Below are 25,147 nucleotides of genomic sequence, written 5' to 3'. Positions count from 1 at the left end.
TTTGGGCAAAATATACTAAGCGGCGGGTTCTAAACCCTGGCGGTTTGGCGGCGGTTTTGTTATATGCAGATTTATTGAGGCCAAAACCACTGCACAACCACCGTCAAAACATATCTTAGAATAGAATATAACAGGGCTAGGGCTAAACTTACTAGTCAGTGGTTTTGGTGTCATTTAGAAACTGCCGTCAAACCGCCACTAAATTGCCAGGGTTTAGAACCCACCGTTAAACCGCCACCAAACCGCCGGGGATTAGAACCCGCCACTTAGTAAATTTTGCCCTTTGTCTCTTAAGTAGGGACGGACATTGAAAACCCCCATCAAATGATGGCTGGGCTTCCACCATGTAAACTTTCGATGCGATGGTAACTTACCATTGCATCAAAAGATTTCAAAATCTAATTTTCGTAAATGGGGAATTTTGACAGTAAAAAGAAATGTCTGTTTGATTCGATTTCAGATAAGTTAAATAGAACATAAATGTGAATGCAAAATCGAGCCTTCATAATTATACCCCTTAGGGGCCTATTTACTAAGCAGTGTTAGGAGACAGAGTGAAAAGTGATAAGGTGCCAGCCAATCAGCTCCTAGCTTCCATGTCACAGGCTGTGTTTGAAAAATGACAGTTGGGAGCTGATCGGCTGGCGCCTTATCACTTTTCACTTTGTCTCCTAACACTGCTTAGTAAATAGACCTGTAAGTCTGTTAATGTTCATTTCACATTCTGTCATTCAATTCCATCCATTTTACTCATGATGAATTGTGGTGCCCAAGCCTGTTCTCGGCCGTGTGCAGTTATTCATATATAGCGCACATATATTTCACAGCGCTTTACAGAGGATATTTTGGAATTCACATCAGTCCGTATTCCCTATCACATTGCTATATATACATTAGTTTGTTTTTTTCTGCAGAATCCAATTAACCTACCAGTATGTTTTTGGATTGTGAGAGACAACCGGAGCACCCGGAAGAAACCCACGCAAACACGGGGAGAACATATAAACTCCATACACATAGGGTCACGGTGGGAATCAAATCCAAGACCTTAGTGCTGTGACTAGGCAGTAATGCTTACCACGACACCAACCGTGCTACTTTGCTTTTACGCCGGACCCCTGTTATAAGTGGATCATTAACTAGAATCTACAATAAAATTAAACAATATGCTATTTTAAGGACATATCAGCGACACTGGTCCCGCTGCTCATCTCCGAGTCGCGTAGCTGCAGCTCCCCCGGCAACGTTGGCACTCACGCCATAGTGTTAGGCTGGGTACACATTACACCATGTGTGTACCCAGCGATGGCACGATACATTGCGACATGCATACATACTGCACGATGCATTGGACCCCGCCGCGATGCGTAGTTCCATGCTACATGTAGCCGCCTGGCGTCGTTCATCTCATCACCCCATCTGCTGTGCTGCACAGGAAATGGGACGATGCGATGAGCGAGCCGTGATCGGGCGTACACACTATGCGGTCAATGCGATATTTAGTTCCGATCTGCGTCAGAATGATATATCGTGCAATGGATCGCATAATGTGTACCCGGCCTTAGGCGTCGTTTTACGTTATCCCTCTGTGTAGGCCATGAGCACAGCTAAGGAGTTTCTATACCTTTGAGTGTTTCTAAGAGAAGAGAAGGAAAACAATTGAACTGTACTGAATGAAAAGCACAGCAAGGACTCTTACTAGCATCATCATATTAACTAGGTAAAGCCAACTGAATTCCTATACTATACCTTTTATATTTAATTAGAGCAGATACAAAGGTCACATGGAAAAACAATATACAAGGTTAGAGTTGCGTTATACTTCATGGTCTTCGGACATGTGAAACGTTTCTATAAGACACCAGCATCGGGGATGAGGATGCAAACAGTGCCGTACTTACACACCACAGCATTTGGCTGCAGAGTCATTCCTGCACAATTGGCGAAGGCCCTGTTGCTATACAAGTCTACTGTTAAATGTTATGAAAAATGAGACTATTAAATAGAAACAACTCAATTTTAGCAGCAGTTTGCAGACTAAATATATTCCAGAGGCAAAGCACTTAGTAACTGTCCCTTATAATCTGTTTATTTGGATTCTGTCATGTAATGACTGCGTGGGAAAAGTCTTGCACAGCGTCATTTACATCTAATTAAACAGTCTCTGCCAGGAATGGTAGGCGGAAAATTCTTCCTGCTATTATTAACTGCGTATTAATATACGGTATATATTTATGTTTGTATATAAATATATGTGCAATAGTGGTACACAAAATATAATAGAGAAAAAAGACCGGACTGTACAGATGTCCTGTATGACATTACCGGGAGGGGTAAGTATGAAGGAACCGTAAGACATGCTTACATACATTATAGTTTAATGTACTACCAAGCTACAGAGCGTTATAATGTAGTATTATATCCCCTTTACGTCACAATGACCATGATTAGTGCAGTTCTAGACTATATTTAAGTGATATCCTAGGGTGTGGTTATACTGCAGACATTTTACCCAAAACTGAAAATTATCCTTTCAAGTATATCTGTCAGTGGTGGCCATTTTGAAGGGCTGAAGCAATGTTAATGGGAATGACATGATGCTAGGCATCTAGCCCATGACTTTTGCCACTTCAGTGTATATCGTCTGCACAACGTTGCGTAATATATTGGAGCTTTATAAATAATAGAATTCATATTGGGTCTACAGCGCAGGGGTGCGGGGGTTGAATCTTGGCATCTAGCATGGTGACCTGTACACTTTAATCTGTATTGTATGAACATTGGTTTGCACACTATAGTGCAGGTTATAGACAGGAAGTCTGAAGTGCATAGGACAAACGCCTCCCCCGGGGACCAATGCTTAATTGCAAATATCTACAGCTTTGATTTGTGTGTTGGATTTATTTGACCCATAAACAAGACTCTCAGTCAAGTTCCACATGAACAGTTAGGGATAGAGGGGTCTTTTTACTAAGCCTTGAATGGAGATAAAGTCGACGGAGATAAAGTAACAGCCAACCAGCTCCTAATTGACAGTTAGGAGCTGATTGGCTGGTACTTTATCTCCGCCAACTTTATCTCCATCCAAGGCTTAGTAAATAGACCCCAGATATACTAAAGCTTCTAAAAGTTAACAGTGGCGTTCTAGACCATAGCAACCAATCAGATTTTAACTGTCAAGTCATTCTAGAACTTTTTAGATAGAACCTGATTGGTTGCTATGAGAAACACTTCCACTTGTCTGTTTTAGAAGCTTTATTCTATCTACCCCATAGTGTTCTTAATGATGTCAGATATCGAATAGGCATGAACGTGGATAAGTGTCGATGTCGCCACAGAGAAGAGTGATATATTTTTTATATACATCTGTGTTGTAGCCTGAGCACATGTTAGGACAGGCCTGTAATTAAATAAAAGCATTGTTTGACCTGGAAAACTAATACCTACAACGCCCAATCTGAGAACACATGATGGCACCCACTCCCAGGCTGGGATATAAAGAGTTTTATTACAGCAGCCCTCATTAACCATGACCGCGAAACCCTGCGCTGCAGGTTCCACCAGGCACGTCTGATCGCTGGCGCAGCATTCTGCCAGAGCAGAGACTCACAGGACCATGCAGAACCGGCACAGGGGAGAACGGAGCCCCATCCTCTTTCATTCAGCTTTAGATACAATAATAACAAGGCTTTATATGAATGAAAGTAATTCATCAATAAGCTCTCCTTAAACTGCTAACAAAGAGAGGGGTTTCCGGAGCAATCCTGGGACAATGGTTTTTCTTTTATATTGATGCATCATTAACGGCCTATTCAGAGCTATAGATGACTTAGCGCAGAGCAGTGATTTGTACATGGCTCCTGCAACGTATACGACAAAAGACCACCCCCCAGCAGTAAATATTGTGGGTTTACACTTGGTTATGAGCGTACTTCAAAGATGCACGTAACCCAAGATAAGAGTCATTATAAAACGGTGTCAGTGTTTGCACGCCTTTATAGTGATGCACACTGATACATGCAGCTCACAATACCTGCAGCGGTCGGGTGCTTGCAGGGGCTGTGCAATTACGTCCATCTCAGATGCCAATACAGAAGGAGGTATCAGACATCTCCTTGCTGCATATCTGCGTGATCCCAGCGTTGCCACCGAAGCTGCAGCCTGGGATACCATCAGTAAAGCGATTGTTGTCCCTTTGGCCAGGCTGCTGTAGCTGAAGCTTACCGCAGCCTGGCTAGCTCCTGGCGGCTTGCGAGGCCAGGAAGCTTGCACCCATGGTCGGAGACCCTGGCTTTAGCACTCCCAGAAAACGCAGATCGCCCCCTAAACGTATCTGCCTGTCAATCAGGCAGAGACTTGGGGGAACTCTGGGCCCGATTCAGACCCGTTCGCTAAGCCGCGGACGCACGCTATGAGCGATTGTCACCCGTCTGCGTATGCGCCACAATACGCATGCGCGAACCACTCATTGTGTCCGGGGTCGTGCGCTTGTAGCACACAGACTGGACGCTATTTTGAGTGACAGCGCCGTTTGTGGGTGGTAACGGGAAGGTGCTTGTGAATGGGGGAGTGGTGGTGCGAACGCAGGCTTGTCTGGGCGTCAAAATGGCGTCTTATTGATGTGCATAATTAGCAAAGGAGCGTCATTGTACACGTCACTTGCTTGTATTTCAGCCTGCAGTGATCGCAGTGTTTGCGGCACGGTATAGTCAACCTCAAGCGGTGCGATCGCATCCGATGGTGCTCGATGTACCAATGTTTTCATGCACTTCCAGGAGATGACGTGCGCAAGTGGGCGTCTCATGAATGGCTGGTGGGCGTCTGCATACACAAAGACATAGTGGGCGTGCTAATGCCTTGGCGTGCGATCACCTGCCTTGTTGGGCATACGCTAGATTTGCATTCGCAGGGTGCGAGCGAACGCATCTAGCGAGCGGGTCTGAATGAGCTCCTCTATCGCAGGACCCGTTCTGCACACGAGCAGAGTAGGAAACATCGGAGATGTGCACCAACCATCGGGTTAGCCTACATCTCTAGATCAGGCCCTCTGTACGGTTGTCAATTCTCATCGGACTGATGAGGCGATTAGAGACTTGTGTCCGTCATCTAACCTGCTTCTAGGGCGTCATTAAAAAACGATAGTTAAGCCGATATTATCATCTCTTATAATCTCTGTAGAACAATTTCCAGTCCGGAGGGCTTATCATTATCATTGCCTTCACAGGTATTACATTGTCATAGAAGAGCCACTTGGGCTTGTACCAGGATATGTCTAGGTTTCTGTCTATTGCTTCCATTCTGCAGCTGTTGTCCCCCCCACCTGGGAAGCACAATGAGACGCCCCGGGGGGGCTCTCAGCGCTTAATATTTCATGTGCAAGGTTCAGACACACAATTGTTGAAAGTGCCATGATCATGCTTCACTGTTAAGTGAATGCAGATGTGGGACCGCTACTGTTGTGTGACATAGAGGACTGCGCCCCCTGCTGGCTGTAATCTGCATTTTAATTTTTTTTTCACCATCGAAAGGAAAGTGGCAGACATTTCACCAATCAGCTTAAATCGATGTAAGTATCACAACAAAAATCACATTGAGGGGCAGGAGTGATGGCATAGAAACCCTCGCCCAACAGCGGTTTCACATGCTCACTGCACGATTTCTCAAGGTACAACGGGTAATTGCATATACACATACACCCATTTTTATTCTTCTACAAGTGTTGACGTCTACACTGCAACACCCATCCACCCATGTGTAGAGCAATCAGGCCCTTCACAGCGTGCTCAATAAAAATATCAATAAACATTGCGCATAAAATAATCCTAATAAAGATAAGAACAAAGTTTATTGCATTTATTCAAGGCTTTATTGGGGAAAATCGAATGTTTGCTGCTGAGTGCGACAATTAATTATTAGCTACTTAGAATCCATGTTCTGTACACACGAAAAAGACACCGAATACTGTGTATATGAACTGATAACAATTGCCCAGAATAGGATAGGCGCATACTATTCTGTTTTTTTTTTTTTTTATAAACAAATTTTTTATTGAAGCGTCAAGTGTCACATTTACAGATATCACAGTGAATAATAAAACAAATGCAATGATCACAATAGTTGTACAATAGTGCAAAATGTGTATGGTATTATCCAGCAAAGAGAAGAACCAATAGGTTCTATTTACATATGGAATAATTGCCATACATAAGAAAATTAGAATAGTACAAGAAATCATTGTAAGGACATAGTAGAAAAATAAATAAACTAGGTAGCTCGCCCCCACACTCCACCGAATGTACATATAAAAAGCTTTTGTAAAGAAAAATCAATGTTGCTATCTTGTCGGAGGGTCATCAGCTGCAAGTTGTAACAGATACCAGGACGAGTTCTGTAGGCTGTTATGGATTGGGGAACGCGTAGAGGCAGAAGGTGCGTCTATATAACTTCCCCACATAAGGAAGAATTTCTCCGTTGTAAGGTCTTTATCTAAAATGACTTCAACCCAATTCATTGTAAACAGGTAATGCAATTTGGCTTTACAAAGAGAAAGTGAGGGTGGGAGGGGGTTTATCCAGGTTTGTAGAACAGCTTTACATGCCGCTACACTTAATGCCAACAAAAGGCGTCTGCTACCTTGAGTAATACGAATTTGGGGGGGAAGTATACCAAACAAGGCCCATTCCGGCGTAAAAGGGACATAATTGACCAGATTAGCCATAGAATAGACATGTATTTGAAGCCAAAAACCATGAATAATGGGGCAAGCCCATAGGCACTGATACAAATCTGCTGGTTGAGCTCCACATTTATAACAAGCATACTATTCTGTTTAACTACGCAACAGGTCACATGGTACTTTGGCCCTGATTCAGAGGCGCTCGCTATTTGCGTGCGCTCGCTCTGAATCAGGGCATCCCTATATTTTTTTAACCGGCCTCCAGGCCGCTCGCACAGCTGTGGGTGACCACCCACAGCCTGTGTGTGCGGCCTGGCGATGGTCGCGATTATCACGACCATCAGGCTTGTGAGGAGACCCTGCGGTAGGGTCTCAGGTCTCGCAAGCCCGAGTGGACTTCCTGCTCTAGTAGAGCAGGAAGTCCACTACTGACATCACTAGTGATATCAGTGCGGCCGTCCACAAATGGCAGGTGTTCCTTCGGGAACGCCTCCGTTTGTGCAGCCACCCCCCCTCCCCGCCTACAAAATGGGGCGAGCTGCCGATAAACTTCGACAGCCGCCCCGTCTTGTAGCGAGCCCCGGAGCGAGTGATTTCTCACTCGCTCCGGGGCTCGTGTGCAATGTCCCACCATCGACCCGCTTGCGAAAGCTATGCGCTCGCGAGCGGGTCTGAGTCAGGCCCTATGTTCAGACATGTCTTAAATGACACAAGGGGATGTTACCTGTATTCATCTTGACACTGGGGATCTCATTCGCTGATGTACCAATACCTCCAAACAGGGGCGTAACTAGGTATTTGAATGCCCCATAGAAAAAGTTTGTAGGGGCCTCATATACCACCCAATGGTGAAAAATGTATATAACACTTGTAACTTTGACAAGGAAGATGGGCCCCCCTCAGCTCTGCGCCCCATAAGCAGTTGCATGCCTTGCTCCTATGGAAGTTACGTCCATGCCTCCAAATAAGGCTCCGATGGAATAGTGTGCCTCTGGTTACTACAATGAGGGCACAGCCATTTACCATAAGGAATCAATTTTAAAAAACAAAACAAAAAACTTGCCGTGGACACAAACTACTAAATATAAATATATAAGTTGCTGTATTACTTTGTTCGTCCTTATACATAACTCAGTCACCTCAAGACTGAAACCACATTCCTGGTGATGTGAGAAATGAACGCCATAGGTGAACAGCACAATTTGTGTAGTGGTTGGCATTGCTGCCTCACACCACTGAGGTCTTTGGTTGGATTCCCACCAAGACCATATGGATGTGGTTTGTATGTTCTCCTTGTGTTTGGGTGGTTTAACTCCAGGTGCTCTGGATTCCTCTCACAATCTAAAAAAACATTCTGGTAGGTTTAATTGGATACTGACAATACATGAACCCTAGTGTGTATGTGCATGTGATGGTGAATAGATTGTAAGCTCCACTGGGGCAGGGATTGATGTGATGACCAAATATTCCCGGTAAAGCGCTGCGGTCTATGTGTGCGCTATATCAGTAACTGTTAATAAATAATACTATGCCATTCAATGGAATAAAGGGGTGCTTTAGTAGTGTCCCTAAAGCCTCTAGAGATGCTACTGGGACCAGTCCTGTGTCCTATAATCAGGGGTGTAGTGAGGGTGGTTCCGGTGGAGCATGAGCTCCGGGCGCCAAAATGGACAGAGAGTGCCATCCAGGGTTTCGGAATTCATGGGGCGCCTGTTAGTTTTACCTCGGTTTGTTTGCTCTATATTCTAAATAAGTTACGGATCTGAGATACATTTCTACATTTGATGCTCCCTCAAGCTGCCCAGATTGCCTCCGCTCCTGCCCACCCTCCCTTGTGATTCTGTCACCTCCCCTTTCCTGTCAGATTGATTACATTCACTTCTCACCTCTTTAATTCCCTCCCCTCTCTACCCTGTGATCGGCAGGCCCATCATGAGCCGCGCCGGGCCTCGGTAAAAAAATGGTGGGCATGGCATAATCGCGGGAGGCATGACCACGCCCCCTTAGGTGAAAAAAAAGTTTTGCGGCGCTGGCGAGGCGGGCGCAGTGAGCCCCCTCAGCCCGGCGCATAACTAGTGGGGGGCACGATCAGCTTGATCTCTCCCCCCACAGGCATAGCTAAGAAGCAGCCAAAGCAGTCTCCCCGTGCAGCCCAGCACACAGCAGTGTGTGCTGGGCTGCTGTGATGTAAGAGGGGGGGGAGCAGTGCCGGACCTAGGCCCCCGCTGGGCCCCTCCAGCAAGCCCGGGCCTGGGTAATTTGTACCTGCTCCCCTTCCCCCTCTCGGTGCCCCTGGTGATAGGCTCTTTGCCCCTGTCCACTCCTTTTTTATTGGCTTCTGTCACCACCCCTCTCTGATCGACTCTTTGCCCATCTCCTCTACTCCTTATTGGCTACTGTTACTTCCTCTCTCCTCTCCTTTTCTTATTGGCATCTGTCACCACCCCTCTCTGATTGGCACTGCCCCTCCCCTTTCCTTTCTTATTGGCTTCTGTCACCTCCGCTCTCTGATTGTCACTTTCCTCTCCTCATTCATTCATTGTGCTTCAATGGACTTAAAAGTGACAGATCTGAGGTAAAATCCTAAACTTCAATTGTAAGGTATGAGAATAAAAAAAAGTCACTGCTTTGCTATGAGGTGTTCCCAGACATGACCACAAAGTGTTATTTGAAAGGTCTTTTAATAAATATTAGGAGACCTGAAATAATAATACTGGTGGTAGACACAACATGACATGATTAATAGTACTCACTAGTAATATAGGTACAATGTATATTTGTGAAGTAGGAGCATAGCTGAGGAGGGAGCTTCCTATAGGTGTTACCACCCCAGTGACAGCTGCTTGGGGCAGTAATTACAGTAATAACCTGTGCACTGTGTGGAATCTCACTGTTGCACTTGTATTCTGTCAGTTTAAGTAAAATGATCAGAATATATAATACATTCTGCTCTACTGACTAATAACAATGATTCAATGGGGATAAAAGTCAGATCCTAGGAGGTATACATAAATAAAGCAGCTACCCCTTAATTTCATCATTGGTACCTCCATGCCCCAGTGTGATACAGCCACTGTTTGCTGTCTCTCTCTTCACTTGAGTATTCCCCCTGCAAGCTGGCCATACCCCACTGGCACAGTTCAGTACAGGGGGACACACACTAGGGCACGCACTTTCTCCGGGCGCCATGGTTCCACGCTACTCCTCTGCCTGTAATGGCAGCTTAGTTGCTGAGCCGCTCACATGTATGTTTGTGGATGTAGCAGGAGGGGGGGGATCTCTCACATAACTTTATATTTAGTTTTCCTTTCAAAAGAGGAACCCGTGAGGTCAGGAAAAGTGAAAGTCACAGGCCCCGTAGGGCCATCGTAATGGAAAGTCCTCCAAGCTGTCCATCACCAGATTCTGGGACTTTCCACGCCGGGCCGGCTCAGACGCGCTATAACTGCCCCTATGAAACGCAGTGAAAGTCCCCAGATTTGAACCTGCTGGCACAGCAGAAATGAGATGAAGACTGTGAGCCTGTGACTAATGGTGAGTGAGGCTTGTCTGGGTCTGCGTTGCACAACAGCTGCTGTAACGCGTGACCATTCCTTTTGTGTTTAGACTAAAAATTCACGTTTTTAAGGATGAAATGTCTAAGGAGCCCTGTTCCTAGTCAGGACGGCAGGGCTGAGTCAGTGCGACTTATACATACAAATCAAGGGAAGCATGTGAGGCGCTGCGGGGATGGTTAGTAACGGAGGATTGCGGGGTAAACAAACACGCTGGCAGCCGTGAGAAAAGCAGAGAGAGACAGAACTGAGCCGTGCATGGGAGCTGTGGGACTCTTGCTATGGAGCTTAATGGAAACCTTGTCTCAAAACGAGGGAAAATGGATTAAAAGTGAGCAGTCACCTGCACGCAGTGTAAGCTGGCGTTTTGTGGGCTAACCTAGTGCTCATTATTCAATATATTCACAAGGAACTTGTGACGTTACTGAGGCATGAGGCACTGTGTACCTCAATGATGTCCCTAGTTCTTTCTGATTGTTTTTTTTTTTTAGGTTTTTTTTTTTTTACTTCAATTTTTAATTTAGAATTTGGTAAAATAGTGATTAGTGATTGGGAATAGCTACCTACAGTACGTGTAGACAGCGGCTTGACTCTAATCTAATTGCACTCTATTAAACAATGAATGATTGCAGTTTTTATGCATGTAAGAGTGGTTGCACATATGGGCATTATATTTACCTACTTTATTTCTGGAGATATTGTTTATTTAATGTTAAAAGTGAAAGGAGTGTAGAGTGCCTGCATAGTTGTGGGTCTTTGTGTAAGATAACTGTACCAGCAGGGCCCTTAATCCACCGTCCCAGTCCATGGGGCTTAAATAACCGCCTGAATCCCATAACAAAAGAACAGGCCACTCCCTACAGCCACACTCAATCATGGCAAGCACCCACCAACTAACCAACCAAACTCTCATTAACTACCCCTAATGCCTCCACCACTCTCCACAACCAACAGGACCACCACAGAGCCACAGCCGATCCCAACAAGCAAAGCCACCAGCTGGACACCCTCCCACAGATCTAGACACCACACCGAAAACACCACCAACGCCAAAAGGCAACAGCTACATGGCACAGTCTACACCTCTACTATCATCCAGTTTTATACGTGTTGATAACCCAGATGACCGTTCCCTAATCTGTTTTTGTCTGTTATTTTGCCCTTAATACCTGCAGTAGAGATGGCTCCTGAGTGAGTGTCTGAACACAATGACTCGACTCATTCAGATGTTAGAATGATTCGAGTCACTCAATGTTTGGTGTGTCAAGACAGCCACCTCTCTAGCCTCTGTCAGTGGGAGCCACTGCTCGGGAGAGTCAGTGCAGTAGAGAGAGCCATTGCATTGACTTTCCACCTAGGAAAGTCTTTCAAATTGAATACGGAGTACAATCAAAACAGGCGAAAATTACATCATCGGAGAAAAGTTTTTTCGACAAAAAAAACCGCGGAAATGGCTTTTCGCCTCAAATTGAATACGGCCCATAATATTGTTCATTGTCCGTTCATAATGCCACGGCTTTTCGTGCTGTTTAATGCATCTGCTCATCCCATGTTTGGACAAAGACAGGTCCTGTTTATAGCGTGATAGGTGGGGCACTGGCTCATTTACCTACTTTTTCTTTTTTATCCTCCATTTCGAAGGGGAACATCAGGGTGAGAGAGCAGGGGGGAAGGGGTGGAACAATGAATTGTGTCATCGTAGCCCCCCACAACCCCCAGACTGCCCAATTCACTATGGAAGTGGTTGGGATCCTCAAAGATGGTTCACTCTCGGGTAGTGTCCCAGACATTCAGGAAGAGAGGGCAAGTACACATATTAGTGTTCATTGTAGCACCCTGCACCTGTCACAAACTGTGCAGTTCCTCTTTCCTGTCTGGGGTGTCGCTCTCTGCTCTGGTGCTTCTAGCACACTCTCAGTAGCTTGTTTCATCAGCTGAGTGTGCTAGAAGCACCAGAGCAGAGAACAACACCCCAGACAGAAAGGAGGAACTGCACTGGTTGTGACAGGTGCAGGGTGCTAGAATGAACACGACACATAGATATGGCTGTGATCCAGGTTCCTGGACAAACCATTGTATTTATGATTTGGATCTGATTTTGATTGTGCGTCGCAATATTTTCGGCAGTAGGAGAAGGCATAGAGGGTTCCTAGTTATCCTAGATCCATATGTGAATACTCTACTTGATTTACTGTATGATTCCTTTTATTTTGTTTTTGCGGCAGTGTGCAGCAGGGGGCGGGACCACAGTGCTGTGATCCACCACGAACCGCACCTTCGAGCCCCCCGTACCGAGCACTTTTTGGGGGAGTTGGGCAGATCCGGGATGCTGTTCTGTTCTCTCTGGAGTCTGGGTGAACTTCTTGGATTTTGGAAGTCTCACGGACATTGCGGGGAAATAGACAAGCATACTTTTATGTCTCAGGAACAGTCCCGATGTCCAGTGATTAGTTTATTATATTATTGTATGTATGTTCATATCTTTTTCTTTCCTTATACATTACAGGCCTCAAAATATAGTGTCCTGTAGAGAATTTGCCCGAACGGTGCTAATGACCCCCCATTGAAGTATAGGTCCGACTTGGTTTTTACCACCTCCAGGGACTTTAAAAAATTCAAGGTCTTTAGCGGGCAAAAATATGTCCTGTGACTCCATGATCTATAGGAAATGTGCCCTTTAAATGCACCATTACAACCCCTTCAATCTCATTGAAACGATTTTGTACTGCAACACAAATCTCGTATTTACATGACTGTGCGTGACCATTTCCCAAACGCGTCATAGAACGCCACTGATCCACGTGAGATCAGGACATGCAGAACTTCTGTTCCCCTACAGATGCTGCCATTTTTGGGCCCTGAAAAACAGTGAGAGAATGTAGGTGTAAATGGCACAATGCACTGGGAGAAACGCGTCTTGCAATGTAGTAACTGGCCACAGATGTTCTATACGTGCTAGTTCCCTGTTACAGGGCCGGGCCACCACCACAGTATGTTGGCCACTGATGCCTTATAAATATGTTAGTTGCCGCTCTTTGTACACACATTGGTTCTGTTCCTCGCTAACGTCTGTCCTATCTCCGCAGGTTGTATGTCTTGCTAACCCATGGTTGTTGGACGTCCTGGAACACTGTTGGGGCAGACGGAGCTTCCAATCTGCCTGGAGCCAGCCAGTCTAAAGGCCAAATCCATGTCGCCTGAGCGCAAGGAGGAGTGTGCATGGGAGCCTCCGGGGGAAGAGCTGGAGGGAGACTCTGTGTCCTCGGAAGGTGGAAGAGTAACGGACAGCACGGACGACGAGGAGACCAGCAGCACAGAGAGTGCTCACACTCAGGTCAGTTCCCTCATCTCTCACCTCCAGGACACACATGAGATTATAATCCCTTAAGGGCCGGGCCTACAGCCTTATTGCATTCTGTTACTGCCGCTTGCTGCTGTTCTTAAATTGTTTCGTATTCTGTAAGGCTGGCCATAGGCACAACAATACGATTACATTAATAACCTGTATGTCATAGTGATGATGGTGACACCAGACTCGGCACTGCCAGCTGGTGCTGATTAGTGTACCTGTATGTCACGGTGATGATGGTGACACCAGACTCAGCACTGCCCAGCTGGTGCAGGTTGGTGTACGTGTATGTCACGGTGATGATGGTGACGCCAGACTCGGCACTGCCCAGCTGGTGCAGATTAGTGTACCTGTATGTCATGGTGATGATGGCGACACCAGACTCGGCACTGCCAGCTGGTGCTGATTAGTGTACCTGTATGTCATGGTGATGATGGTGACACCAGACTCGGCACTGCCCAGCTGGTGCAGATTGGTGTACCTGTATGTCATGGTGATGATGGTGACACCAGACTCGGCACTGCCCAGCTGGTGCTGATTAGTGTACCTGTATGTCATGGTGATGATGGTGACACCAGACTCGGCACTTCCCAGCTGGTGCAGATTGGTGTACCTGTATGTCATGGTGATGATGGTGACACCAGACTCGGCACGGCCCAGCTGGTGCTGATTAGTGTACCTGTATGTCATGGTGATGATGGTGACACCAGACTCAGCACTGCCCAGCTGGTGCTGATTAGTGTACCTGTATGTCACGGTGATGATGGTGACACCAGACTCGGCACTGCCCAGCTGGTTCTGATCAGTGTACCTGTATGTCATGGTGATGATGGCGACACCAGACTCGGCACTGCCCAGCTGGTTCTGATTAGTGTACCTGTATGTCATGGTGATGATGGCGACACCAGACTCGGCACTGCCCAGCTGGTTCTGATTAGTGTACCTGTATGTCATGGTGATGATGGCGACACCAGACTCGGCACTGCCTAGCTGGTGCTGATTAGTGTACCTGTATGTCATGGTGATGATGGTGACACCAGACTCGGCACTGCCCAGCTGGTGCTGATTAGTGTACCTGTATGTCATGGTGATGATGGCGACACCAGACTCGGCACTGCCCAGCTGGTGCTGATTGGTGTACCTGTATGTCATGGTGATGATGGTGACACCAGACTCGGCACTGCCCAGCTGGTGCTGATTAGTGTACCTGTATGTCATGGTGATGATGGCGACACCAGACTCGGCACTGCCCAGCTGGTGCTGATTAGTGTACCTGTATGTCATGGTGATGATGGTGACACCAGACTCGGCACTGCCCAGCTGGTGCTGATTAGTGTACCTGTATGTCATGGTGATGATGGTGACACCAGACTCGGCACTGCCCAGCTGGTGCTGATTGGTGTACCTGTATGTCATGGTGATGATGGTGACACCAGACTCGGCACTGCCCAGCTGGTGCTGATTAGTGTACCTGTATGTCATGGTGATGATGGCGACACCAGACTCGGCACTGCCTAGCTGGTGCTGATTAGTGTACCTGTATGTCATGGTGATGATGGTGACACCAGACTCGGCACTGCCCAGCTGGTTCTGATCAGTGTACCTGTATGTCATGGTGATGATGGCGACACCAGACTCGGCACTGCCTAGCTGGTGCTGATTAGTGTACCTGTATGTCATGGTGATGATGGTGACACCAGACTCGGCACTGCCCAGCTGGTGCTGATTAGTGTACCTGTATGTCATGGTGATGATGGTGACACCAGACTCGGCACTGCCCAGCTGGTGCTGATTAGTGTACCTGTATGTCATGGTGATGATGGTGACACCAGACTCGGCACTGCCCAGCTGGTGCTGATTAGTGTACCTGTATGTCATGGTGATGATGGCGACACCAGACTCGGCACTGCCCAGCTGGTGCTGATTGGTGTACCTGTATGTCATGGTGATGATGGTGACACCAGACTCGGCACTGCCCAGCTGGTGCTGATTAGTGTACCTGTATGTCATGGTGATGATGGCGACACCAGACTCGGCACTGCCCAGCTGGTGCTGATTAGTGTACCTGTATGTCATGGTGATGATGGTGACACCAGACTCGGCACTGCCCAGCTGGTGCTGATTAGTGTACCTGTATGTCATGGTGATGATGGTGACACCAGACTCGGCACTGCCCAGCTGGTGCTGATTGGTGTACCTGTATGTCATGGTGATGATGGTGACACCAGACTCGGCACTGCCCAGCTGGTGCTGATTAGTGTACCTGTATGTCATGGTGATGATGGCGACACCAGACTCGGCACTGCCTAGCTGGTGCTGATTAGTGTACCTGTATGTCATGGTGATGATGGTGACACCAGACTCGGCACTGCCCAGCTGGTTCTGATCAGTGTACCTGTATGTCATGGTGATGATGGCGACACCAGACTCGGCACTGCCTAGCTGGTGCTGATTAGTGTACCTGTATGTCATGGTGATGATGGTGACACCAGACTCGGCACTGCCCAGCTGGTGCTGATTAGTGTACCTGTATGTCATGGTGATGATGGTGACACCAGACTCGGCACTGCCCAGCTGGTGCTGATTAGTGTACCTGTATGTCATGGTGATGATGGTGACACCAGACTCGGCACTGCCCAGCTGGTTCTGATCAGTGTACCTGTATGTCACGGTGATGATGGCGACACCAGACTCGGCACTGCCTAGCTGGTGCTGATTAGTGTACCTGTATGTCATGGTGATGATGGTGACACCAGACTCGGCACTGCCCAGCTGGTGCTGATTAGTGTACCTGTATGTCACGGTGATGATGGTGACACCAGACTTGGCACTGCCCAGCTGGTGCTGATTAGTGTACCTGTATGTCATGGTGATGATGGTGACACCAGACTCGGCACTGCCCAGCTGGTGCAGATTAGTGTACCTGTATGTTAAGGTGATGATGGTCACACCAGACTCGGCACTGCCCAGCTGGTGCTGATTAGTGTACCTGTATGTCATGGTGATGATGGTGACACCAGACTCGGCACTGCCCAGCTGGTGCTGATTAGTGTACCTGTATGTCACGGTGATGATGGTGACACCAGACTCGGCACTGCCCAGCTGGTGCTGATTGGTGTACCTGTATGTCATGGTGATGATGGTGACACCAGACTCGGCACTGCCAGCTGGTGCTGATTAGTGTACCTGTATGTCATGGTGATGATGGTGACACCAGACTCTGCACTGCCCAGCTGGTGCTGATTGGTGTACCTGTATGTCATGGTGATGATGGTGACACCAGACTCGGCACTGCCCAGCTGGTTCTGATCAGTGTACCTGTATATCATGGTGATGATGGCGACACCAGACTCGGCACTGCCCAGCTGGTTCTGATTAGTGTACCTGTATGTCATGGTGATGATGGCGACACCAGACTCGGCACTGCCCAGCTGGTGCTGATTAGTGTACCTGTATGTCATGGTGATGATGGCGACACCAGACTCGGCACTACCCAGCTGGTTCTGATCAGTGTACCTGTATGTCATGGTGATGATGGCGACACCAGACACGGCACTGCCCAGCTGGTTCTGATTAGTGTACCTGTATGTCATGGTGATGATGGCGACACCAGACTCGGCACTGCCTAGCTGGTGCTGATTAGTGTACCTGTATGTCATGGTGATGATGGCGACACCAGACTCGGCACTGCCCAGCTGGTGCTGATTAGTGTACCTGTATGTCATGGTGATGATGGTGACACCAGACTCGGCACTGCCCAGCTGGTGCTGATTAGTGTACCTGTATGTCATGGTGATGATGGTGACACCAGACTCGGCACTGCCCAGCTGGTGCTGATTGGTGTACCTGTATGTCATGGTGATGATGGCGACACCAGACTCGGCACTGCCTAGCTGGTGCTGATTAGTGTACCTGTATGTCATGGTGATGATGGTGACACCAGACTCGGCACTGCCCAGCTGGTGCTGATTAGTGTACCTGTATGTCATGGTGATGATGGTGACACCAGACTCGGCACTGCCCAGCTGGTTCTGATCAGTGTACCTGTATGTCATGGTGATGATGGCGACACCAGACTCGGCACTGCCTAGCTGGTGCTGATTAGTGTACCTGTATGTTAAGGTGATGATGGTGACACCAGACTCGGCACTGCCCAGCTGGTGCTGATTAGTGTACCTGTATGTCATGGTGATGATGGTGACACCAGATGCAGCAATGCCCAGCTGGTGCTGATTAGTGTACCTGTATGTCATGGTGATGATGGCGACACCAGACTCGGCACTGCCTAGCTGGTGCTGATTAGTGTACCTGTATGTCATGGTGATGATGGTGACACCAGACTCGGCACTGCCCAGCTGGTGCTGATTAGTGTACCTGTATGTCATGGTGATGATGGCGACACCAGACTCGGCACTGCCCAGCTGGTGCTGATTAGTGTACCTGTATGTCATGGTGATGATGGTGACACCAGACTCGGCACTGCCCAGCTGGTGCTGATTAGTGTACCTGTATGTCATGGTGATGATGGTGACACCAGACTCGGCACTGCCCAGCTGGTGCTGATTAGTGTACCTGTATGTCATGGTGATGATGGCGACACCAGACTCGGCACTGCCCAGCTGGTGCTGATTAGTGTACCTGTATGTCATGGTGATGATGGTGACACCAGACTCGGCACTGCCCAGCTGGTGCTGACTGCCTGCTGTTGTTTTTTACTCCATCCTTATATCCTTAATGTGGCTGCTATATTACATAAAGTAGTGCCTATCTATTTGCCTTACTTAATCGCCATTTTCCTTTGGACTACTGCAATCAATGTCTGCTGATTTTTGAACAGAGCAGATGTGGGGGTGTTTCTATTTAATGGCATTTTATATTGAATATACCACTCTTGCATTTATTAATAGCTGTCAATACACTATTGTCTCTTGTGTGTATGGCACGACGATATAGTACATGAATAATGCAATGCGCCTCTAGCATTTACTGCTAAGATTGTCAAGCCGCATCTCTAAGATACCCCTTGGCGTAAGTATACACACTTGTACGCCTGGCACAATAGTTACTGTCTTCTTAGCAGGAAGAATCTTGAGGTGTGTCCGATTCTACGCATTAATGTACAGATGGGTCCTCATACATCTAGCCTCCTTGCGTGTTTAACAGCCCTTGTAATCGCGCCATGCCGTGGCGTGACTGGGTAGTGCTGAGCGTCTTTTTGTGCTACTTTTTACCTTCAAATACGACTTATTCACACAGGGATGTGAATGGGACACGCAAGCAACTTCTGCTGATTAAAATGATATGCAGCATGCCTATGTTCTGTGGCTGTGTATCTGCATGCGAAACGCTACGTTAGAGTGTTACAGCCGCTGACACTGCAACTTAGCATTTCACACGCAGATACACAGCCGCAGACGCACAGAGCACATAGGCATGCTGCATATCATTTTAATCAGCAGAAGTTGCTTGCGCGTCCTATTCACATCCCTGTGTGAATAAGACGCATTTGAAGGTAAAAAGTCGCACGGAAGAAGCTCGGCGCTACCGAGGCTCTTGCGTTATGTGTGGCGTGACTTGTAGCACATGGAGGATAGATGTATGAGGATACATCTGTAAATGCAGTTTTTTCCTACACCCGGCAATCTCTGCATGAGCCCCATGGGTGACCCCTTATAAAGAAACCTAAATAAACGTAAATATAAAAGTCTTAATATACATAGTGTTATAGTCACAAATATATGATTAAACCTTCCCAAACCACAACCTTGTTTATTCCTGGAGACGTTTGACCTTGACAGTCATCGCAAACCGCTGTTATCATATGATCAGCAATATTTAGACTTTGGAAAGGTCTGTGTTGCGTCCTTACAGATGGGAAGTGTAGTGTAAGTAGCAGTGAGCGTCTTCCTAAGGCACGGCCTGATCCGAAATATAATTAGTTGTGATAAAATCCAAAAACTAACATACAGACGTGTAAATGTTTATATGTGACCCAGGGCGATGACCGATGGTACTTTTCACATTTTCTTTTTTATTGGCGATTTAACACTTTAACAAAAAAATTTTTTTTTTTTCATTGATTTATATACACAGCAAATAAAAATGAGTAGTTGTCAAACAACCTAAAGCCGTTTAACTCTTATTAATGATAAAGTAAACCTCTAACTTAAAATAAATGCAAATCTGCACGTCTGTCAATTATTATATGTCCAGATTCGGCATATTTAAAAAAAATAATAATAATTTTAACTGTACTGCCGACACTTGTAATCTTTCAGTGTCTCTTTAAAATTTGAGATCTTAGAACCGGGGTCTGCCAGAGGCACGAGAGACAGGATGTTGCCTATAATTGCTTGTTTGACGGCTCGTAAACTACTGGAAATATCATAGCTTGTATTACATTACACCACTTGTGCTGCTTGTGCCACTAGCGAGCACAAAGCATTAACATTGCACAAGGCATAGGTTCAAAATCTCTTCTGCGGATTGTGGATTATTCTCTAGATACGGGTGAGTCTATTGGTTGCTCTCTGATGTATTTACTATTAAGCAGGCTTTCCCAGGACAGACTATAAGGCACAAATTTGTGTTATCGATGAATGAGTTAAGGGCTCCTCGGAACAATTGCGAGCCTTTGGGCTGAGCTTCTGCGGCAGTTGTGGGGTGACAGTAGGATTGAGGCCATTTGTTTTAGCGGAATTTGAGGGATGTCGACAAAATTGCGTATAGCTGGTGCTAATGCATCAATTTCACAGGCTTGGAAGCCCTTGACCAGAGGTCCTCCAGTTGCTGTGGAACTATACATTCCAGAATGCCCTGCCGCAGTTCTGCTATTCGGGCATGTTAAAACTCTGGCAGGGCATGCTGCGATGTATGGTTCCCCAGGGCCGCATGTTGAATACCCCTACCTATATTGTAGCTCTAGGAAAGGCACATGCTTGGCAAAGCTACATTAAACCACAGGCTGTGGTCCAAAGATCTGGGTGCAGCGTTTATTTTATACGTTTTGGGGCTCAATGAATTTGCATTCTAGAGGGTGTTACAGCTCACAGACTACAACCAGCATAACAGAAGAGGTGAGATCCGGATCTGTCAAACTGTTATGAAGGATGCAGGCCAAATGCTACACTATAATCTGCTCCATCTGCATATTATTCACAATGCTCTGGATCTCATCTACTTTGCAAATGCGTTAGCAAAAAACGGTTTGATAAACTACAAAGCCAGATCCTCACCATGCATCCAGTCCCCCACTTCCCCAACACCATAAGCAAAGCCATCTGCTCAAGGTCGTATCGATACAGAGAGAGCCCATCCCTCAAGACTTTACGGTATGTCAAGGACTGTGAGCCTGATTCAGCCAGGATTGCAACTGCTAATATGCACGCAATTGGCCGATTTTTGCGTACTGTGTATGCATCACAGTGCGCTAACCGGCCACTGCAATCGGGACCGCGATCGCAGCGACTACGCAGACCCATCGCAGAGTAGCTGGCAGGAAGTGCCGTTTGTGGGAGGTGACAGGGGGGAGGGGTGGTCGGCAAAACGCTGGCGTGTGAGTGCGTTTGGGCACGCATAAATTATCCACTGTGATGCCCTACCCAGCCTGAGGCCTGATAGCGTACAATGAACTTCGCAATCTCCAAGTGATGTCAGACCTTATGCACGTGTGTGTGAGGCTGCGATGGTACTCGATTGTACCGATGGTTTCGCAGTCTTGTTAAACATTACGGATGTGTGTAAGGTAAAGTGGGCGCCCTTATGTAGTGCTGCGACGACCTAGCGATCACAATGGATTAGCATACTATCGCAGTGAGACTGCGTGCGCGTAATCACTATTAGAATTGCGATCGGTAATGAATCAGGCCCTTAGTTTACCGATATTACTCATAGATCAGGATACCAAGCAAACCCATAATAGACGCCCAGCGTTCCGCAAGCTCTGCTAATACTCATTACACTCTGATGTTACATTTTGCAAAACATTTTTGTCCTTTGAGGATAATCGTTAGGATTTCTGGGTTGTACGCTGCACTGATTATGCTATAAAACGTTTACGTACATGGAAATCTTATTTATACGGGTTATTTTACTATAGTAATGACGCCATGTCATCAGAAGGGATTTTATTGGCCAAATGAGTGACTACAGCAGTCTGTATTTGTATGTTGCATTCTGATGTGTATTTTAGGTTGTTACATCCAGCATTCTATGTTTATTAATCTCATCTTTTATTTATAAAGAGTCAACATACTAAGTAGCTATGTACATAGAGGGGTTCTTCATACAAATAAACAGCACACAACATAAAACAGAAAGTGACACACAAAGTAGGGGCCGCATTTTAGTCTTGAAGGCTTTTTACGTTATCAGACTCTTTATTTTAAGCATTTAGGTGCCCTCTATTACTAAACACGTTGCTTTATCGTACTGGCTTCCCACAGTGCTTTTCACCCACGCCTTCATATCATCAGTCACAGTTCTTTGTTTTGTTGCCATTGAATAAATGCACAAATCTATGTTTTGCTTTGGATATTTGTACCCAGAGACCAGCGATGTGTCCTACCCGGAGACATACAAAATAAGGTGTAAGGTTGGGTACACATCAGTCTATGTGTACCCAGTGTTATATCGTGGGCGACGGGACCCGTCATGCGATAAGTGCATACACATATATTAGGTCTGACGGGGAAGAGGGAAGTGTCATACTGCGTTCTGAAGCATGATCTCATTTGCGGCATCTCCTGTCGGGCCTGCAGTAGGGCCGACGGGCGATGTTGCTAACGATCCGCTGTAGCGGGCATATCATGGGTACACAAATGAAGAATAAACTGCGCTCAACTAGACGTGGTTATAGAACGTGGAGGGTGTTTATATATAGATATAGATACTATGGGTCAGTATCTAGACAAAATGACACTACACATATTAATCATCTCTGTATTAATGGAATAGTTCAGTGACCAAAAATTGTAGGAAAAACCTACCATAATAAACTGATACTGACCTGTTGGACTACTAAAAAATCACTGAGTATGCTGGTACATGGATAAATAATTTAATGGAAAATGAAAAATAAAAATAAAACAGAAGTAAACTCAAATATAATTGGATATATCAACATATAGGTTCAATAAGTATGAAACACACAGTTTAAATAGTACATAGGAATTAAATAGTAAAAGTTCCCAATCCTCTGATTGACGTGAATAAAGATCAATTATGTAGGGGAGATCAGTTACAGGATCTGCTGATCATGAATGGAAAAGACCCCCGGTACGTCAATAACTGTATATATCTTTTTCTGGAATAGATCACAAGGAGAATTGTCCTGGTGGGTGATTGAAAGGAGAATGTAGGGGAAAAATCCGGTATGTGGAACGGTGATGGTACCAGCGGCGTCCCGCTGATACTTGATGTTAAGTCCTGGTGTTATGTACAGAGATGCCCGGGGTAGACTTCTTTGAGGAGGGAGTACGGACTAACCGGCAAGTAAGGGGTGTATCTCGTACCAGTAGGCACTCCTACGGCGACTGTCGGCAGAACGTCTGGTCCCAGGCGTTCGCCAGCACCGCTACACGGAGTGACCACTATGTTGGTGGGGAGGGATATTATGGCTCGAGCTTTTGGAGCCGGTGTCCATATATCCCCTCCGCACTTGGAGACTTACCTTCCTGTCTCTCGCCGTTATCCGCTCCTTCCTTCGGCCGGTGCTTGCTTGCAGTCTTGTGTCCTTCTCCTCGCGTGGCAACGATGGCTGGGGTGCATGCGTATACAATCTTCTCCTCCGTCTCCTTACTTCCGGGTTGTGGTCACGTGATGATTATCAAGCCGCGACTTAGTGGGTCTCAATGTAAGCAGTCTTGTGTAACAGATCTCCAATGAAAATTACAGAATCACAATGTCTCAATGTCTCCAACGCGTTTCTGCCTATTCAGGCCTTTTTCAAGGAGCTCCTCCGGAAGTAAGGAGACGGAGGAGAAGATTGTATACGCGCGCACCCCAGCCATCGTTGCCACACGAGGAGAAGGACGCGAGACTGCAAGCAAGCACCGGCCGGAGGAAGGAGCGGACAACGGCGAGAGACAGGAAGGTAAGTCTCCAAGTGCGGAGGGGATATATGGTCACCGGCTCCAAAAGCTCGAGCCATAATATCCCTCCCCACCAACATAGTGGTCACTCCGTGTAGCGGTGCTGGCGAACGCCTGGGACCAGACGTTCCGCCGACAGTCGCCATAGGAGTGCCTACTGGTCGAGATACACCCCTTACTTGCCGGTTAGTCCGTACTCCCTCCTCAAAGAAGTCTACCCCGGGCATCTCTGTACATAACACCAGGACTTAACATCAAGTATCAGCGGGACGCCGCTGGTACCATCACCGTTCCACATACCGGATTTTTCCCCTACATTCTCCTTTCAATCACCCACCAGGACAATTCTCCTTGTGATCTATTCCAGAAATTGATATATACAGTTATTGACGTACCGGGGGTCTTTTCCATTCATGATCAGCAGATCCTGTAACTGATCTCCCCTACATAATTGATCTTTATTCACGCCAATCAGAGGATTGGGAACTTTTACTATTTAATTCCTATGTACTATTTATACTGTGTGTTTCATACTTATTGAACCTATATGTTGATATATCCAATTATATTTGAGTTTACTTCTGTTTTATTTTTATTTTTCATTTTCCATTAAATTATTTATCCATGTACCAGCATACTCAGTGATTTTTTAGTAGTCCAACAGGTCAGTATCAGTTTATTATGGTAGGTTTTTCCTACAATCTTTGGTCACTGAACTATTCCATTAATACAGAGATGATTAATATGTGTAGTGTCATTTTGTCTAGATACTGACCCATAGTATCTATATCTATATATAAACACCCTCCACGTTCTATAACCACGTCTAGTTGAGCGCAGTTTATTCTTCATTTGTGTTTATATGTTCAGGGTTCGAGTCAGGTACCCTAAACTGCAGCTCACTTAACTTGGACAGTCCCCAGTGTTTCAGTGCGCTAGTATTCTCTCTTTTATATCATGGGTACATACTAGACGATGTACCCGAAATATGTCGCTGCAATCCACTGGATCGGACGACATATCGTCTAGTGTGTACCCACCTTTAAGACGATATCTGGTCAGGGAGTCGACATTCAGAATGTTGTCCATCAGAATGTCGATGTTAGGTCGACAACCAATATTGTGACATACAATTAGGGTGATATGGTTAATATGTCGATATGTTCAGAATTGAACATGTCGACATGGTTTTTATTTTTTTTATTTTTTTAGCTGATCTTTAGGGTTAGGCTAAAATAAGGAAGAAAAAATACACGTCAGCATTTTAACCATGTTGACCTGATTGTATGTTGCCATTTTGGTTGTCGACATAACATCTATATCAACATTCTGACTTAAAGCCTTCGGAGCCTGTCGACTTTTTGAATGCTGACCAGTCATACCACACTCATAAGGACATGGCCGGAAAAGAATATAGGAAGACAGGCAGTAATCGCATCAATAGAACTAAGTTGTCTGGAGGTGGCAATAAGTTCAT

General features: G+C 46.3%; 1 protein-coding gene across 5 annotated transcripts in view; it reads left to right on the top strand.

Annotated features, from left to right (window-relative positions):
• Window positions 1-25,147, top strand: part of PHLDB3 (pleckstrin homology like domain family B member 3) — a 100,616-nt gene that overhangs the window by 21,302 nt on the left and 54,167 nt on the right. For 2 of the 5 annotated variants that reach the window (XM_088449738.1, XM_088449734.1), the window contains exon 2: window positions 13,317-13,564. In XM_088449738.1, the coding sequence (XP_088305864.1) occupies window positions 13,337-13,564 (228 nt within the window). In that variant the 5' untranslated portion in view covers window positions 13,317-13,336. Of the gene's footprint in view, window positions 1-10,130; window positions 10,211-10,540; window positions 10,585-13,316; window positions 13,565-25,147 lie in introns of those variants that run through there. The other 3 variants (XM_088449735.1, XM_088449737.1, XM_088449736.1) reach the window with 3 other exon arrangements.

Source organism: Taudactylus pleione, unplaced genomic scaffold, assembly GCF_031769625.1.
Source record: "Taudactylus pleione unplaced genomic scaffold, aTauple2 ptg000494l, whole genome shotgun sequence".
NCBI lineage: Eukaryota > Metazoa > Chordata > Amphibia > Anura > Myobatrachidae > Taudactylus > Taudactylus pleione.
The sequence above is the reverse complement of the archived record's forward strand: the minus strand, read 5'-3'. Positions and strand labels throughout refer to the sequence as shown.